This window comes from Poromitra crassiceps (assembly GCF_964638095.1).
Source record: "Poromitra crassiceps genome assembly, chromosome: 5".
Taxonomy (NCBI): domain Eukaryota; kingdom Metazoa; phylum Chordata; class Actinopteri; order Beryciformes; family Melamphaidae; genus Poromitra; species Poromitra crassiceps.
The window spans coordinates 32,659,219-32,678,360 of record NC_139642.1 but is presented as its reverse complement, the minus strand read 5'-3'; the positions used below and the strand labels follow the sequence as shown (position 1 = coordinate 32,678,360).

The 19,142-nt window shown below is 45.6% G+C and overlaps 1 protein-coding gene across 1 annotated transcript in view; it reads right to left on the bottom strand.

The window, feature by feature from the left end:
• Positions 1-2,047: 2,047 nt before the first annotated feature.
• Positions 2,048-19,142, bottom strand: part of veph1 (ventricular zone expressed PH domain-containing 1) — a gene marked incomplete at both ends in the record, with an annotated part of 134,352 nt that continues 117,257 nt past the window's right edge. The window contains 3 exons of the mRNA XM_083637102.1: positions 2,048-2,230; positions 2,809-2,862; positions 10,612-10,748. Of these exons, the coding sequence (XP_083493228.1) occupies positions 2,048-2,230; positions 2,809-2,862; positions 10,612-10,748 (374 nt within the window). The remainder of the gene's footprint in view (positions 2,231-2,808; positions 2,863-10,611; positions 10,749-19,142) is intronic.

Genomic DNA, 19,142 nt, shown 5'->3' with positions numbered 1-19,142 from the left:
AGTTACTTAGTAAGTAGTTACTCCCAACACTGCACGTCACACACCCATATGTGCACCCCGACACACACCTTGTCCCTCAAGCCACATGAATGCTCACACAAACACAGCACACACACAAGATCAAATTTACGCACATTTTCAAGTCAGTCTCTCCAGCAACATCTCTCTCTCTTCACACGCCAGCATCTCTTTTTTCTCTAGACTCCATTCTCTCTCTCTACTGTCCTTCCCAGTCTCTCTCTCTCTCTCTCCAGACCCCCACTGGTCTGTGATGGTGATGAAAACTGACTTCAGTAACACTGGATTCTGTTCAAATAACCATATTCCACATGAAAAGATCATGTGTATATTGATACGATACCATGCTCCATGGTTGAACACTAACGCCACTTGATCCACACACACACGCATGCACGCACGCACGCGCGCACACACAGGCACACACACAGGATTCCAGCGTTCATCTGCTGTCCATTAGGCTCCTCTTCATCTTTCCTGTTCCAAGACTCACTCTTCACTCTTATTATTGCTACAAATGGGTTTGAGGTCTGCGCTTCTATCAAGTCCTTATTGCCGAGCAGAAATCATCACTCTCCACGCCGTCTCAGTCATCACGCATGATCAAATACACAAATCACAAGTTTCCACTGGGGCTGCTTTCAGCGATGGATCTGGTTGGTTCTCGATGCTCTGGTGACGTCCGAGCCAAAGTAGATGTTAAAGGTTTTTCGTATTGCTTGGTCCAGTCTGTTGATGATTTAGCTAACATGTATACTTCAATGTGTAACACTTATATATACTATGACAATCATGATGGGCCGTAGTTGTAGATGTATAACATCACAAGCAAAGGTCCATGGTGTAACAGCATTTACTGGAAGTCTGTGTTGTAAATATGTATCAGTCTGTGTTGTAATGTATCAGTCTGTTTTGTAAATATGTATCAGTCTATGTTGTAAATATGTATCAGTCTGTGTTGTAAATATGTATCAGTCTGTGTTGTAAATATGTATCAGTCTGTGTTGTATATATGAATCAGTCTGTAGAAAGAACAAAGGAAGTCCAAGGCAACTCTTCAAGAATAATTTAAAAAGCCTTTAATAAAATATGGCTTCCACCGACATGTTTTGGCCAAACTGGCCTTTCTCAAGGTGATTCATCACCTTGAGAAAGGCCAGTTTGGCCGAAACATGTCGGTGGAAGCCATATTTTATTAAAGGCTTTTTAAATTATTCTTGAAGAGTTGCCTTGGACTTCCTTTGTTCTTTCTACTGAATCTTCAACCCTATGGATCCAATGAGCACCTTCTGAGAAAGCCTACACTCGACAGAACGCCGTAGCCCTCTTTCCCCATTTTCTTCTCATGTATCAGTCTGTGTTGTAAATATGTATCAGTCTGTGTTGTAAATATGTATCAGTCTGTGTTGTAAATATGAATCAGTCTGTGTTGTATATATGTATCAGTCTGTGTTGTAAATATGTATCAGTCTGTGTTGTATATATGAATCAGTCTGTGTTGTATATATGTATCAGTCTGTATCAGTATTTGGGGTGGATACATGGCGTGGACACAGTGAGCCTTGTTTTACTGGTTTATTTAAAATCTTATTTCTAGAAATACTGCATAAGAACTCTTGCTGCTAGATTATTTGGCATGAAGTCCGTCATTATGGGGGAAGAAATTTACATTGTGCAAAATATCACATAGTATGGATATCGAATTGTTGATAGTATTTGCTGCAGGCAGTATGTGTGTGTGTGCGTGTGTGTGTGCATGTGTGTGTGTGTGTGTGTGTATTAATCCTTGTGCGTAGGCCTATTGAGAGTTAGCACAGCATCTTTAAAAGCTGTGATGTTCTCCTCTTGACCTTGCTGGTATCTGCTTATGGATGCTGTTTGTGCATGTGTTCTGCATGTGTTCTCAGCAGTCTGGGAAATGAAGCTGGGCCAGTGGTAAGCAAGTGTTTTTACTTCTACACTACCCAGAAGCCTTTGTGTGTGTGTGTGTGTGTGTGTGTGTGTGTGTCTGCCCGTGCTGAGGCTCCTCTCACAGGTAGGTGGTAGCCTCTCTGTTCTCGCGCTCCCTAGCCTGAGCCACGGCCACGTTGATGCACTGCAGCCACTCTTCGGCATGCTTCTCATCCTGGGCCTTCAGCACGTACGTCTTACTGTCCGTGAAGATCTCAAAGGCCCGCGGCAGGCCCCGCTCACGACGCTTCTTGGCTACCACCTGCAGAGAGTAAGACGGAAGGAGGAAGAAGAAGAAGAAGAAGAAGAAGAAGAAGAAGAAGAAGAAGAAGAAGAAGAAGAAGAAGAAGAAGAAGAAGAAGAAGAAGAAGAAAATAATTTAGAAAGGAAGAGTAGGACACTAAATGAAATATGCGTGGCTACAGATATACGCACCATTTTTTAGATTCCATTATAAAGATCTGATGTTATGAGACTAAATGTCTAGATGTCCACCTCAAACTCATACTGCATTGTGACAGGATTATGTTCAGCATTGCTCATCAAATTATAATGCATGCAAAATCCAGACTTGACGGGGAAATGCATCCTGACAGGATTGGATGATATAAACTGCCTTAAAATGAAGATGCTTTAAACAGGTGCAACTAAGAATAGACCATGACTGACAGTTTGTTTTCCATGTGTAGACAATCTGTCAAGAATCATCCTGGGACCAAGCCAAACCAGTGACAATGGCATGCAAAGACAGTACATGTGTGTCACTGGATGAAATCAGAAAGGTTTTCACCAATTCATGACAACATTTCTGTGGGTTGCAGACAATATTGGATGGCTCACCTTCACACTCTGCACCTTGCTCAGCTCAATAGGAATGTCCTCCACCTCATCTTTCTGTGGAGAGGAGAGAGCGTGAAGAAATAAAACAATCACCCACAATACAGAACAAATGAAAGCACTCGCCTACCCCCGCAGAGACCCGGGTTCGATTCCCGGCAGCGATACTCAGACGTTCCTACAGACACAATTGGCCGTGTCTGCGGGTGGGAAGTACGCCGGTGGGGTATGAGTCCTGCTCGCTGCACTAGCGCGCCCTCTGGTCGCTCATGATGCCTGTTTGGGGGGTAGGGGAACTGGGGGGAATATCGTGGTCCTCCCACGCGCTACAGTATGTCCTGCCAGGTTCCCAAACTTAAGAATGCCACGGCCCACTTTGAAATCTGAAAATCTTCCAGGGCCCACCCAACCCTTTAATCATAACTCTGATCAACACACGAGATTAAGATGATGTATTTCCCTATATGTTTTTTTTATATTATATATTTTTTATTTCATTAACAGAGCATGTGAACTTGGACATAAGGGAAATTAATAATCCATCCACATGCAAAAACATTTTGGCAAAATACCCAAAAGCAGATTGCCAACATTTTCTCCCGCCTTACTCATCAAAATTATTTGCATGCATAACACACTGTTGACACAAAATGTGATGATCAACAAGAAATCAATCCACAAGCTATTAATGCTATTTAGGCTGTGAAAAATGCTACCTTATCTGTAAAGGGGAGATTGGTGGGTACCCATAGGACCAATTTTCATTCAGATAAACTGAGCTGAGAGGTCTTTGAAATAGTTTTGCCTCGCCGAAATTTAACCTATGTTTGACGCGTTATTTCACCTTATTCCCCCTTCCCCACAAGCTAGCATATTATGCTTGGTACACTGGGTGCCTTAGGTCTTCTAGTTTCTTCTGGTAACAGGATCTCCACTGTAGCCCGCGGCCCACTGGCCACAGGCAGAACTCGCAATCTTCGGCTGCTCAGAGTCCTCTCTGGACTTCCCTACAGCTGTGCAACAATCTCTGACACAGGGGACAATTGTTGCCAAGAAACTCATTCTGCAGGAATGGAAGTCCCCCTCTCCACCCTCTTTTCAGCTGTGGTTGGTGGACATGATCTCTGTTATACGGATGGAGAGACTCAGGTTCCTGAGGACCAACTCACTTAAGAGATTTCTAACTATTTGGGACCCATTTCTGGCCTACCTTGACGAGGTTAGGGGTGATGAGTGATTGGCACGGCTGGTCTCCCATGGCCCCGGTTGTGTGGGATCCCATGCATAACATTTTTTACAAGCACATAAGCACTTTATGCAGGTGGGCGTGTCACGTTGTAATAGTGTCAATGTAAATGTATTTTTTCTTTCTTTCTTTCTTTTCCTGTATCTGTTTTTGTGTGTGTGTTGGTGTTCTGGAAATTGCAAAAGAAAATATTGAAAAAGAAAAAGAAAACATCGCTCATCTGAGAACATGAAATAGACCTATATGATTCTTTGGGTGAATTGATAAAAAGAGTAGAAACCGCACACTCTGGCTCCGATGCAATGAATTTAATCTTTGGGTGAATTGAACATGTAGCCTGGGTAAACCCATCCCCCACGTGACCTGCTCTCAGACCTGTTCTCAGTCACTATAGTGACTGGGAACTGAGAGAGCAGGTCACGTGGGGGCTGGGTTTACCTAGGCTATTGAACATGCACCACTTACAAAGCATCTTCTAGCTAGAAGTGGTGCATGTTCAAACCTTTTGGCAGCAAGTTCAAACATAAGCGTGCACACGCACACGCACACGCACACGCACACCCATTTATGTTTGAGTGGTTTTGAGACGGCCTGAAAGTTTCCACCTCCCACAGAATAAAGCTAATGTTGTAGCCTTTTAATCAGCATTCCCCCCTCACTTCAATAAATATGTTAGGAGATCTTACTTCAGTAACATTAAAAGACCTGTTTGTACAGAGCCATCATATGAATAGAAACTATAATATAGTTTCTATTCATGCAACCTCGTAATGCCAAGGCCACAATATTGTGGCATGGTTTCCAGTATGTACTACCTCAGAACAGAACATTTGCAGTATGAACAATAGGAGAGTTTATTGTTCTGCTGCTGGTCTAAGGCAGGAAATGAACTCCTTCAGCCCCTCAGCACATTGCGTCTATGCTCTACCCCACAAGGCAGCTATATAATTTTGACTGTGTGTTTGTTCTCGTGGGGGCGTGTGCTAGTGTGACTGTGTGTTTGTTCTCGTGGGGGCGTGTGTTAGTGTTTGTACTGCATCACAGCCATATTGTTTTACTCCATAGGGTCGTAACCGCATAACCACCGCTAACTGGTAGATTTGTGGCATTTGCCCACATCCTTTCAGTGTGTGGGTGTGTGTGTGTGTGTGTGTGTGTGTGTGTTGAAAATTGTTCAATCTGAGTAGACAGGTCCACAGGTTTACCCCCTAGCAGGCTCTGCTGAGGGTCTGATTGTTTGCCACAGTGGTTATGCTATACTGACATTCAGGAGGAGGAGTCAGTAGACTCCTGTGCCTTTTTTTCTTTTTCCATTTGGTGGGAACAGAATCTCATCCAGTGAGTCTAATGAGCACATGGCCAATGTCCTGCCAAAGCAATTAAAGTCAATCTACCTGTATTTCTCTAATGTACAAAATATCCTTCTATTCTAGAGTTCTAGCCTCTTTTGCACAGTCCACATTTGAATAGACTCAAGGCTTAGAAAACCTTCTCTAACTTAACTGCTTCTCTTCTTCTACACTGCCTCTTTTGTGATTGGTATCAATTTAATTAGGAAAATCCATGAGTGATAATGGGTTTTACCTAGACTCACCTCATCAGTGTACTGCATACAATGTTTTTTGTTCATTCAGTGTATTCATTCATTGACTGACTGCAACCGACAGCTGGCATTGTAGGAAATAATGGCCTGAGATGAAGCCAAACCATTGGAAAAATGTGCTTTTGCAACTACTCTGGTGTAAATCATATTCTTACATATGAGTAGCATATTAGATGATTAGGGGGGACACAATGTTATTGGTGCTTGATCCCTGTAGTTATGGAGTAAGTACAAAGTGTGCAGGCTGTAAAATAAAGTAGTGTTAACAGAAAACAAGTGGCAACATGGACTCTCAGTGAAACACACACATTTAGAATAAATATTGATTATATTATTAGTAATAGAGGTATAGAAAATGTTAATGGGCAACATATATTTACTAATTCCATCACAATGTAACTGCTTCAGACTGCAGGTTAGCCATAACTGCAGGAATAAAGGTGTGTTTTGAAGAAATGCACAAAGACACTATAACAGTAGTGTGCAAATATATGTATTCAAAATATGATCCAGTTGTTCAATAGTGTAAAGTGGACAAGAAGATGATAGGAGTTCAGAAGTATGTAGACTGCAGGTGAGAGGGCAGTCAAACAGGGCTTTGGCTCATCTGCTTCTGTCTGCCAAGTCTGTTGGAGCGGTGTCTCTGCTGCTGCAGTCATGTTGTCTGTCAGTACATTTCTTGTTCTTCCCCCAGAATATGAGGCCTCGTGGAGTTATGACCTCAGCCTAGATGGCTGGAGCCTGAGACTCCTGAAGCAGGTTGGTTAGTTTATCCTTCCTTAAGCAGGTGAATCAGGGTGTATTCAGCAAGAGAGATGGGGATAGCCTCCTCTGAGGTGCTGCTGACAACAGGTTCCCATTTGTCAAGCTGCTCAAGATTCAGCCCATGCTGTGGGGAGCAGTGAACTACAAATCCACAGGGTAAGCAGACTCATCCAGGCAACCCAGAGGGGATCCACAGGGTGAGCAGCAGCCAGCCACAAATCCAGATGTGTCACATGTGGGAGAATAGAGGCATCTCTTTCCAACTGCCTCCAGGTGGTAGATCATCAACACCAAAGGGGGAGCACTGAAGCTGCCTCAATCTCTCAATGATTTTGCTCCAACATTGTGTCCTTGGTCATGAGAGGAGACTCTCTGTGGGAGGAAGGTCTGCTTTCTCCATATCCAAGAGAAGTTTACATGCCGCTGAATCTGCACTGGCTATTGGTTCCCATACTGTATATTGAGTCTCTCGAATCCAAAAGCTGGTTTGGAGCCGAGACCAACAGCAGACTGAGATGAAAGGTCACAGTCGAGCTCAGCAGTCACTCCAGAGAAACTACAGGCATCACCATAGAGGTACCTTCTTCAGGACTTTAGCAAGCATGCAGTTGGTGTTTTCATGGTGATTGTCATTAAGGGCATTGAGTAGAGCAAACATTTGCCTGGATGCTGAAAGACATGCCATGGCAATATCTTAATAATAATCATAATAATAATAATGACACTAATATAATCATAATAATATAATATAATAATAATTAAATAACCATAAGGCCACCTGATGTAGCTTCAACCAAGGTCAACAAGCTTCACCATAACTTAATTTTATGTCTTTCATCACAGTTCTGTTTCAACAACAAATACAACTGTGAATTTACAATGTAAATAAAACAAATCTAACTGTGAATTTACAATGTAAATCAAACTAAGGAAGAACTCGGCACATGCAAATCCTTCAACACATCTGAGGGGGATACTTCAGGAACATAAAAAGAAAAGTTATTCATCTTCAAGTCAGCTTTGGAGCTAATAGAAACAAGGGCAGCACTTTACACTGGCCTTTATCCTGTGCATGAAGCACCGATAACAACATTTGTTCTGGCTGCCTAATTAGGTTATTGTACCTTGTAATGAGTGTTTTAGTATGCAGTCATTATAAAAAGACTGTGACTCCCTCTCTCTTCTTCCTACACACAGGAGGACTTGCCAAATCAAAGTCCTGGCCTGAGGGTAGTTTGGCACCACTCTTTGTCTGGTCTCAATTAGGGGGAACACAATGGGCTTTAGAAATCTACTATAAACTACAATAGGAGAAATGTGGTCTTCACTGAGGCAGAGATACGTCTACAGAAACATCTCCTGATCTCCTGATCACCTGGTGATAATGAATGGGACAACCCAAAAAGGACCTAATGACAACTGTCAATATTAGGGCCGACACGAGGCATTAACATCAGAAGATCAGCATCCCGGTGAGGCATGGATTTGGGGAACGTTTCAAACCGCTTTGTGTTTCAAAGTTGCTCGATAATTCAGTATAGGGGGAAATAAAACTTTGTTTGCTTGATAATCTGGGCTCCCTGCTGGGAACAGGTCTTTCACAACATGTCAACAACCTCCACAACATGCTGGCAAGGGTAGACTGAGCGCGGAGAACAAGACACAAATCCGTTCCAAATTGTGGCTGCTGCGAGGGAGGAATCCATTACCATCTGGATAAGAACACAAAGGCTATTGTTTGGAGGAAAGACAGACCTCAGACTCTACTTCTGCTTCTCAACCATCTAAGAATATTCCCCCTATTTCCAGATATGCCTCAGTGGCCGTGGAATTCAACACCGGAGAACGTCTACGGAGCTTCTCCGGAGATCTCTCACTCTTTGCCTGTCGTGCTTCTCTCCAGCTTTTGGGACCCGACTTTGTAAACATCTAAAGGCCTGAGAGGCTCTCATCTTCTCTTGGCTGTGAAAATACAATTATAATAATGAGGTCGTTTCATTGTTTCAAAGTAGGGACGACCGCCAGAAAATAGCGCACAGGCACGGTCACACGCACAAGGGCAGGCAGGCAGACACGCACGCACGCACGCACGCACACACACACACACACACACACACACACACACACACACACACACACACACACACACACACACACAGGTGTAACAAAACTTCCTAACAAATCTGATTTCCTGGTGAACCGAGGTGAGTGAAATTGTATTTCTTTCGTCTGCTGGATCAAATGAAACCTGGTCTTGTTTTTTATCAAGCTTTTTGAGACCTCTGACCGGAACACATTTTCTATCGCGTTGGTTTTGCTCTATGGTTTTGATTAAGCAACTTAACTTTCCCTTTGCACAATAATTCTCTCCGCTGTATTAAGTCCAGTGACCTCAGAGTCTGTTTGACCACAGAGTACAGTAAGTCACTAGCAATAGTGTGGTTACAACACAGAGGGGAATGTCCTCACCTTCACTCAGATATTCTGTCTCTGTCTCTCTCTCTCTGTCTGTCACACACACACACACACACACACACACACACACACACACACACACACACACACACACACACACACACACACACACACACACACACACACACACACACACACCTCTCTGTGATTGCTACTTGTGCGTAGTGGTTTCTGCTTCGAGTTATAAAGGGGGAGCGTGACTCATGTTGTTGCGGCATCATGCTTGTGGCCTTGGGAGACCCCCCAAGACTCCATGCTGGGGCCAAAATCTGTTTTAGCCGGATTGACTGGGCGCTCCTGAGGGACACTACAGCTTATCACGAGATGGGATTTCCACTGTTTCCTACAGAGTTTCATCATCATCCAAATGACACGGAAAAGGAAAAACAGAGATTTTATGAGTGAGAGGCCATGGGCTGTGTGTGTGTGTGTGTGTGTGTGTGTGTCTGTGTGTGAGAGTGTGTGTGTGTGTGTGTGTGTGTGTGTGTGTGTGTGTGTGTGTGTGTGTCTGTGTGTGTGTGAGAGTGTGTGTGTGTGGGGGTGTGTGTGTGTGTCTGTGTGTGTGAGAGTGTGTGTGTGTGGGGGTGTGTGTGTGTGTGAATGAATGAATGAAGTATTTATTTGTCCGTTAGGAAAATTGGTTTGTACATCATGGTCGTTGGCAAAAAGGACATCAAGAGCATCAGACAAGACAACAGCACAAGACAAGACAACAACAAAATGGCAACGTCAACACATCACAAGATTGGGCTAGGGGAGGGGTTGGGTGGTTGGTGCTGGGGGGGGGGGGGGGGTGTCAGAGTCCGTTTATTAGTCCAATGGATGTGGGGATGAATGTTCTGTTTGTCCTTGTTGTTCTATGGAGTGGGGTTCTGAACCTGCGTCCTGAGGGGAGTGGTTTATATTGGCTGTTGAGTGGGTGAGTGATATCTGTTATAATCCGGTTTGCTTTCTGTATTGCACGTGATTTGAAGAGTGATGTGATGTCCCGGCATTTGATTCTGCAGATCTTGCTTGAAATGTTGATGATTTTTGTGTGTGTGTGTGTGTGTGTGCGTGTGTGTGTGTGCGTGTGTGTATGTGTGTGTGTGATTGTGTGAATATTGAGTGCATCTGCATAACTCAAGGGCAAAATTTCCATAGGGACAGGGGGGGACATGTCCCTGCCTTCTTTCAAAATCCAGATTTTGTCCCCCCCCCCCTTTTTAACAGCAAAAATGGCGGACGTCATACTGTATCTGAGAGGCTGTAGCAGGCTCACATTTAAAGCTAGAGTGACGATCCTGGTATCATATGAAACTAGAAGACCTAACGCATCCATTGGTACCAACCATGTCATGCTATCGCATCGAGAATTTTCAAAGGGGTCCCTTGACCTCTCACCTCAAGATATCGGAATGAGGATGGGTTCTATGGGTACACACGAGGCTCCCATTTACAAACATGCCCACTTGATGCTAATCCCATGCAGTTTCTGGCAAACGCCTGTCATTTTACATGCAGTATAAATGTGTTATTGTTGTCTATTCTATTTGAATATTTCTGCATACTGCCGTCCCTAAACAGTCTTGGCTATTGTGCCGCCTCCCACTTCTCCAACCAGAGTTACACCCTTGGTATCACTGGCAGTGACTATTTGTGCATATCTATGTGCATGTGCATGAATAAGTTCACGAGGCTGTGTGTAACTATGCGTGTGTGTTCATTTGTTACGTACTGATTTGCCTTTGCGGAAGAGGAGCTGGTTTCCTGCCAGGGTGAAGTAGCGGGTTTTCCAGCGCTTGATGAACTTCCAGCGCACCTGCTTCTCCTTCAGCTTCCCCTCGATCAGAGGCTGCCCCTCCTGGTTCACACCTAGAGGACACACAGAGACATGGCAGAGGTCAGAGGCTGCCCCTCCTGGTTCACACCTAGAGGACACACAGAGACATGGCAGAGATCAGAGGCTGCCCCTCCTGGTTCACACCTAGAGGACACACAGAGACATGGCAGAGATCAGAGGCTGTCTCTCCTGGTTCACACCTAGAGGACACACAGAGACATGGCAGAGATCAGAGGCTGCCCCTCCTGGTTCACACCTAGAGGACACACAGAGACATGGCAGAGATCAGAGGCTGCCCCTCCTGGTTCACACCTAGAGGGACACACAGAGACATGGCAGAGGTCAGAGGCTGCCCCTCCTGGTTCACACCTAGAGGGACACACAGAGACATGGCAGAGGTCAGAGGCTGCCCCTCCTGGTTCACACCTAGAGGACACACAGAGACATGGCAGAGATCAGAGGCTGCCCCTCCTGGTTCACACCTAGAGGACACACAGAGACATGGCAGAGGTCAGAGGCTGCCCCTCCTGGTTCACACCTAGAGGACACACAGAGACATGGCAGAGGTCAGAGGCTGCCCCTCCTGGTTCACACCTAGAGGACACACAGAGACATGGCAGAGGTCAGAGGCTGCCCCTCCTGGTTCACACCTAGAGGACACACAGAGACATGGCAGAGGTCAGAGGCTGCCCCTCCTGGTTCACACCTAGAGGACACACAGAGACATGGCAGAGGTCAGAGGCTGCCCCTCCTGGTTCACACCTAGAGGGACACACAGAGACATGGCAAAGATCAGAGGCTGTCTCTCCTGGTTCACACCTAGAGGACACACAGAGACATGGCAGAGGTCAGAGGCTGCCCCTCCTGGTTCACACCTAGAGGGACACACAGAGACATGGCAAAGATCAGAGGCTGTCTCTCCTGGTTCACACCTAGAGGACACACAGAGACATGGCAGAGATCAGAGGCTGCCCCTCCTGGTTCACACCTAGAGGACACACAGAGACATGGCAGAGGTCAGAGGCTGCCCCTCCTGGTTCACACCTAGAGGGACACACAGAGACATGGCAAAGATCAGAGGCTGTCTCTCCTGGTTCACACCTAGAGGACACACAGAGACATGGCAGAGATCAGAGGCTGCCCCTCCTGGTTCACACCTAGAGGGACACACAGAGACATGGCAAAGATCAGAGGCTGTGTCTCCTGGTTCACACCTAGAGGACACACAGAGACATGGCAGAGATCAGAGGCTGCCCCTCCTGGTTCACACCTAGAGGACACACAGAGACATGGCAGAGGTCAGAGGCTGCCCCTCCTGGTTCACACCTAGAGGGACACACAGAGACATGGCAAAGATCAGAGGCTGTCTCTCCTGGTTCACACCTAGAGGACACACAGAGACATGGCAGAGATCAGAGGCTGCCCCTCCTGGTTCACACCTAGAGGACACACAGAGACATGGCAGAGATCAGAGGCTGTCTCTCCTGGTTCACACCTAGAGGACACACAGAGACATGGCAGAGATCAGAGGCTGCCCCTCCTGGTTCACACCTAGAGGACACACAGAGCACGAACACGCGCGCGCACGCACGCATGCACACACACACACACACACGCGCGCACACACATACACACACACACACACACACACACACACACACACACACACACACACACACACACACACACACACACACACACACACACACACACAGTTTCTCCATAGGTGTCCTCAGAATGTGCTAATCTATAACTGGAACACACACACACACAAATAACAGTTAGAGAACTCCCACACAGTCTGGTCTGATTAGTAACACCCACTCACATTCTCTGTGGATTGAGTTGGACCAAACTCAAGTGTGCGCATGTGTGTGTATGTGCGCATGTGTGTGTATGTGCGCATGTGTGCGTGTGTGTGCGTGTGTGTGTGTGTGCGTGGAACCCCAGGCAGATCTCAGCGGTGTCCTGGCAGGGTCAGGTTTGATGCCAGTAAACAAGGAAGTCAGATGGTGCCTGGACCACCACAAGCACCAAACAGAGTTACTCCATGACGATGAGCAAAGCAGACAGAGATGACTGTGCTCTGATGGCATTGAGATACACTGGCGAGCGTGTCTGAATGTGTGGGCAAGATGATTCACATGAGTCTGTGCCCAGGAAACACAGGAGGGAACATTTGAAGGTCATCTAATCGCCTTTCATCTGGATTTAGATCAGAACTAAACAGACCAGATCAGAGAACATCAGAGCTTAGAGCAGAGCAGACATAGAACAGAAAAGCACATGGCGGTGAACTACAGACCGTGAGAAGCTTTTCGTGCTAAACATCACACAGTTCCAGACGATCACAGGTATGTAATATAAACCTCTACCCCTCACTGTTGAAATCTGCTTTCAGAGAGAACTGTGGCATTTTCAGGGGAACAAACTCATGTTGTAAAGTAAGTGTCTAGGAGGTACGTTACGTATGAGTGGCGGAGCTGTTTCTCTCTCAGTTGGTGGTTCAACCAGTCAAGTGTGATAATTAGTGTTTGTGTTTAACTCTAAACTTGACTGATGAGTCACAGGGCTTCTCAATCAAACATCTGAGCATTCTGTCTAAATGAGCCCTCTCTGTGGGACTATGAATGTGTGCATACATCTGCAAATGATGACTCAATCAGTGATTTACCATGATTTCTGACCACATCGACATCAACATCCTGCCTGCCTGTTTAGATAGGCCATGAGCATTGCTTACAAACTGGACTTGACACACTGTGTGCGGCGCTTGCTTGCCCGCAAGATATGCCAGAGATTAATCAAACAAATATATGTTTTTAGGCAGGGAACTAAACTTGTCTGATGCTTAAATCTTTGTGCCTGCTCCGTTCACCTCGCTTTGATGTAGACACCTGGAGAAGGCTCATCATCCCCCAGGCATGTAGTTCACAGCACTGCATCCGAGCTACGCTGACGTCAAACAATGAGTCAAGGACACGCGCACGCTCGCACGCACGCACGCACGCACACGCACGCACGCACGCATGCACACACACACACACACACACACACACACACACACACACATACGTACTGAGGATGGCCACGTAAGTGAAAGAAAAACCAGACACTAGTTAATTTGTGTCTAGCAGCATTATTATTCTACACAAGCTGCCTCTTGGGGCTGCGATGTCATCCATAGCCCAACCTGGACAAACTCTCTGCCACGGGACCACAGACTCTAAAGGTCCTTACACATCAAGAGCGATGCGAATATACGGCATGAAATTGCGATGCGAGTTTTGACCCACCTGTCAATCACAGCCTGAATAATCGACCGTGGTTCGAAAAAATAAACGCCGCAATAACGCTCAGCGAAACTTCGCCGTTGGTATGCACAGTTGCATTGACTTATATAGGTTCGGAAAATATTATTGACGTGCGAATTAACCGTACGGAAAAAACGCTCCCGATGTGTAAAGGACCTTTAAGCAAGCGCACTCAATTCCTCGCTACGGCTCATTGATGACATCATCAGCGATGTCACAATGCTGATGATGTCACTGATGACATCATCAGTAATTTATGACATCATCAGTGGGACACAAATTGAAACAGAGACACAGAACAGAGCTCACATTGCCAAATGTATAGATATATAAATATAGATAAAAGATAGATATAGATAGATAGATCTGGGGCTATGACGGAGTGACAGGATTTCACAACTGTGACAAGTAGTCAAAAATCCAAACCAAGAAATCATTACCAGAAACAGCTGTTTCTCATATCAAATCAAGTTTCACCCTTGGGTCCAATTGTGAACAGATCTGTGCCTCTTGGTTATATTTCTCCTTTGATTATTGAATTATTTCTGAATGTATACTCGTATGTATTTAGTTTGTCAGTTACTTTTGGTTGGAATGACGTCCTAGGAGAATGGGGATGTGTATCCTCCTCCTGATATGCGTCAAAGCAACAACTGACAGTAAGCTACTAAAATGTGGTTGTAAACATCAAGTAACCTGCCCAGCCTCACTCTCGTTAAATCTGAACGTTTCCCCTCTGAGTGGCAGGATTTTATCACTGTAGAAAAGAAGAAGCCAAGTCATTACCAGGGAAAAATATGACCCCCAACATGTCGAGCTGTGCAAAAATGTGTTTAGAGGAGAGGAAAGCAGTCAAGTCTTTAATCAAACAGGCAGAGCAGACAGTTTTACTGGGGCTTGGTTTGCCTGTAAAGAGCACGTTATTCCACTGACTATACAATCTCCAATGGCAGGAGGCTTGCTAGGCAATGGTTACCAAACACTGCACACTGCATACGCACGCACGTACGCACACACACACACACACACACACACACACACACACACACACACACACACACACACACACACACACACACACACACACACACACACACACACACACACAAAAGTATTGAATCAGTACCAAAAAAAAGAAAAGTGTGAATGATCCATGAGGTGGCTTCATAGCGTTTCAGTGTAAATGAGATGCCTCCCTGCTCTCGTTTTGATTGAAACTTCATATCACCCCAGTGGGATGGATGCTAAACCCAACACACTGAGCCCTACCACCTACAACCACTACATCCTTTAAAATCAAAGTTTTGAAACTGGTCCACACCTTGTCCTTCAGGAGTACCCATTAAATAACATGTAATTTCCCTCTCCAGGATGTTTTTTTGTCCGTGACCCTGCATAGATGATGTCACAGCGCACATGCTGCCATGAGACAAACTGCCATAAATCATCCTCGCAAACATTTCAAACTTACACAACTCAATCTGCGGTATTGACATTCTGTCAAACACTGCACAGTGTGATGAATGTCTGTCTATAGCCATCTCTAAAACACTGCACAGTGTAATGTCTGTCTGTCTATAGCCATCTCTAAAACACTGCACAGTGTGATGTATGTCTGTCTATAGCCATCTCTAAAACACTGCACAGTGTGATGTATGTCTGTCTATAGCCATCTCTAAAACACTGCACAGTGTGATGTATGTCTGTCTATAGCCATCTCTAAAACACTGCACAGTGTGATGTATGTCTGTCTATAGCCATCTCTAAAACACTGCACAGTGTAATGTATGTTTGTCTATAGCCATCTCTAAAACACTGCACAGTGTGATGTATGTCTGTCTATAGCCATCTCTAAAACACTGCACAGTGTAATGTATGTTTGTCTATAGCCATCTCTAAAACACTGCACAGTGTGATGTCTGTCTGTCTATAGCCATCTCTAAAACACTGCACAGTGTAATGTCTGTCTGTCTATAGCCATCTCTAAAACACTGCACAGTGTGATGTCTGTCTATAGCCATCTCTAAAACACTGCACAGTGTGATGTATGTCTGTCTATAGCCATCTCTAAAACACTGCACAGTGTGATGTATGTCTGTCTATAGCCATCTCTAAAACACTGCACAGTGTGATGTATGTTTGTCTATAGCCATCTCTAAAACACTGCACAGTGTGATGTCTGTCTGTCTATAGCCATCTCTAAAACACTGCACAGTGTGATGTCTGTCTGTCTATAGCCATCTCTAAAACACTGCACAGTGTGATGTCTGTCTGTCTATAGCCATCTCTAAAACACTGCACAGTGTGATGTCTGTCTGTCTATAGCCATCTCTAAAACACTGCACAGTGTGATGTCTGTCTATAGCCATCTCTAAAACACTGCACAGTGTGATGTCTGTCTATAGCCATCTCTAAAACACTGCACAGTGTGATGTCTGTCTATAGCCATCTCTAAAACACTGCACAGTGTGATGTCTGTCTATAGCCATCTCTAAAACACTGCACAGTGTGATGTCTGTCTATAGCCATCTCTAAAACACTGCACAGTGTGATGTATGTCTGTCTATAGCCATCTCTAAAACACTGCACAGTGTGATGTATGTCTGTCTATAGCCATCTCTAAAACACTGCACAGTGTGATGTATGTCTGTCTATAGCCATCTCTAAAACACTGCACAGTGTGATGTCTGTCTATAGCCATCTCTAAAACACTGCACAGTGTGATGTATGTCTGTCTATAGCCATCTCTAAAACACTGCACAGTGTGATGTATGTCTGTCTATAGCCATCTCTAAAACACTGCACAGTGTGATGTATGTTTGTCTATAGCCATCTCTAAAACACTGCACAGTGTGATGTCTGTCTGTCTATAGCCATCTCTAAAACACTGCACAGTGTGATGTCTGTCTGTCTATAGCCATCTCTAAAACACTGCACAGTGTGATGTCTGTCTATAGCCATCTCTAAAACACTGCACAGTGTGATGTCTGTCTATAGCCATCTCTAAAACACTGCACAGTGTGATGTCTGTCTGTCTATAGCCATCTCTAAAACACTGCACAGTGTGATGTCTGTCTGTCTATAGCCATCTCTAAAACACTGCACAGTGTGATGTATGTCTGTCTATAGCCATCTCTAAAACACTGCACAGTGTGATGTCTGTCTGTCTATAGCCATCTCTAAAACACTGCACAGTGTGATGTCTGTCTATAGCCATCTCTAAAACACTGCACAGTGTGATGTCTGTCTATAGCCATCTCTAAAACACTGCACAGTGTGATGTATGTTTGTCTATAGCCATCTCTAAAACACTGCACAGTGTAATGTACTGTATGTTTGTCTATAGCATTGATTCTCCAGGAAGTTGTTGCATGGGCAAATCCTGGAGGTGAGAAATACTCTCTACCATGTCCTCATGATGATGATGATGGAGACTCTCGTTTGGGGTATTCCATCTTTTTGCATAACCTTGGAGTGTCTTCCAGACGTGTGTGTGTGTGTGTGTGTGTGTGTGTGTGTGTGTGTGTGTGTGTGTGTGTGTGTATGTGTGTGTGTGTGTGTGTGTGTGTGTGTGTGTGTGTGTGTGTGTGTGAGAGAGAGAGAGAAAGAGAGAGAGAGAGTGGTGTGTAAGTGTAAGCACACGTGTATTATATAGGCACGAGTCACTGAGGTTATACATGCATACTCTAAATAAAGTGTGTGTATATTTGTGTGGGCCAGCAGTCCAGACAAGGGAATAATACTTTTCTGAAAAATTCTGTTCTCTGGTGGTTACATGCACACACATATGCCTATACATACACAACCACACACAGACACACACATACACGCACACAACATTCTAGCTCCGCCTTGTAGTGAGCATGGTGATGATTATGTGACAGCAAGTTACAGCCGGCCAAGTCACAATCTCCACTATGTCAGAAAAGGAGTGAAGAGAGAGATATAGAAATAGAAAGAGACAGCACAAATGTAGAACATGCATACTTACTCTACACATGTAGACACTTACACACACAGTCACACACAGTCACACACACACACACACACACACACACACACACACACACACACACACACACACACACACACACACACACACACACACACCTCCACTCATTACTGCTCACTTCAAACACATTCCAGTAGTTAAACACAACAGTATATCATAAAGAATCATACAGTCGCAATAACCGCCGGCTCCACTTTGGCTTTCGGTCTGGAAAACATTCCTGGGAACTCTCCACCCCCCCCCCCCCCTCAACACAACACACCTAGCCCTCATCAGACCCCCCCCCCCCCCCCTCAACACAACACACCTAGCCCTCATCAGCCCCCCCCTCAACACAACACACCTAGCCCTCATCAGCCCCCCCCTCAACACAACACACCTAGCCCTCATCAGACCCCCCCCTCAACACAACACACCTAGCCCTCATCAGCCCCCCTCAACACAACACACCTAGCCCTCATCAGCCCCCCCCCCTCAACACAACACACCTAGCCCTCATCAGCCCCCCCCCCCCTCAACACAACACACCTAGCCCTCATCAGACCCCCCCCTCAACACAACACACCTAGCCCTCATCAGCCCCCCTCAACACAACACACCTAGCCCTCATCAGCCCCCCCCCCCTCAACACAACACACCTAGCCCTCATCAGCCCCCCTCAACACAACACACCTAGCCCTCATCAGCCCCCCCCCCTCAACACAACACACCTAGCCCTCATCAGACCCCCCCCTCAACACAACACACCTAGCCCTCATCACCCCCCCTCAACACAACACACCTAGCCCTCATCAGCCCCCCCCCTCAACACAACACACCTAGCCCTCATCACCCCCCCCTCAACACAACACACCTAGCCCTCATCAGCCCCCCTCAACACAACACACCTAGCCCTCATCAGACCCCCCCCTCAACACAACACACCTAGCCCTCATCAGCCCCCCCCCTCAACACAACACACCTAGCCCTCATCAGCCCCCCCCCCCACACACACACACACACACAATTAGGACAGAAGAGCAAAAGTTTGCATGTGTTTGCAGCCACAGTTTAGTCACACTCACGCCAAGTCAGTATTTGTTTTATTTTATTTTATTTTA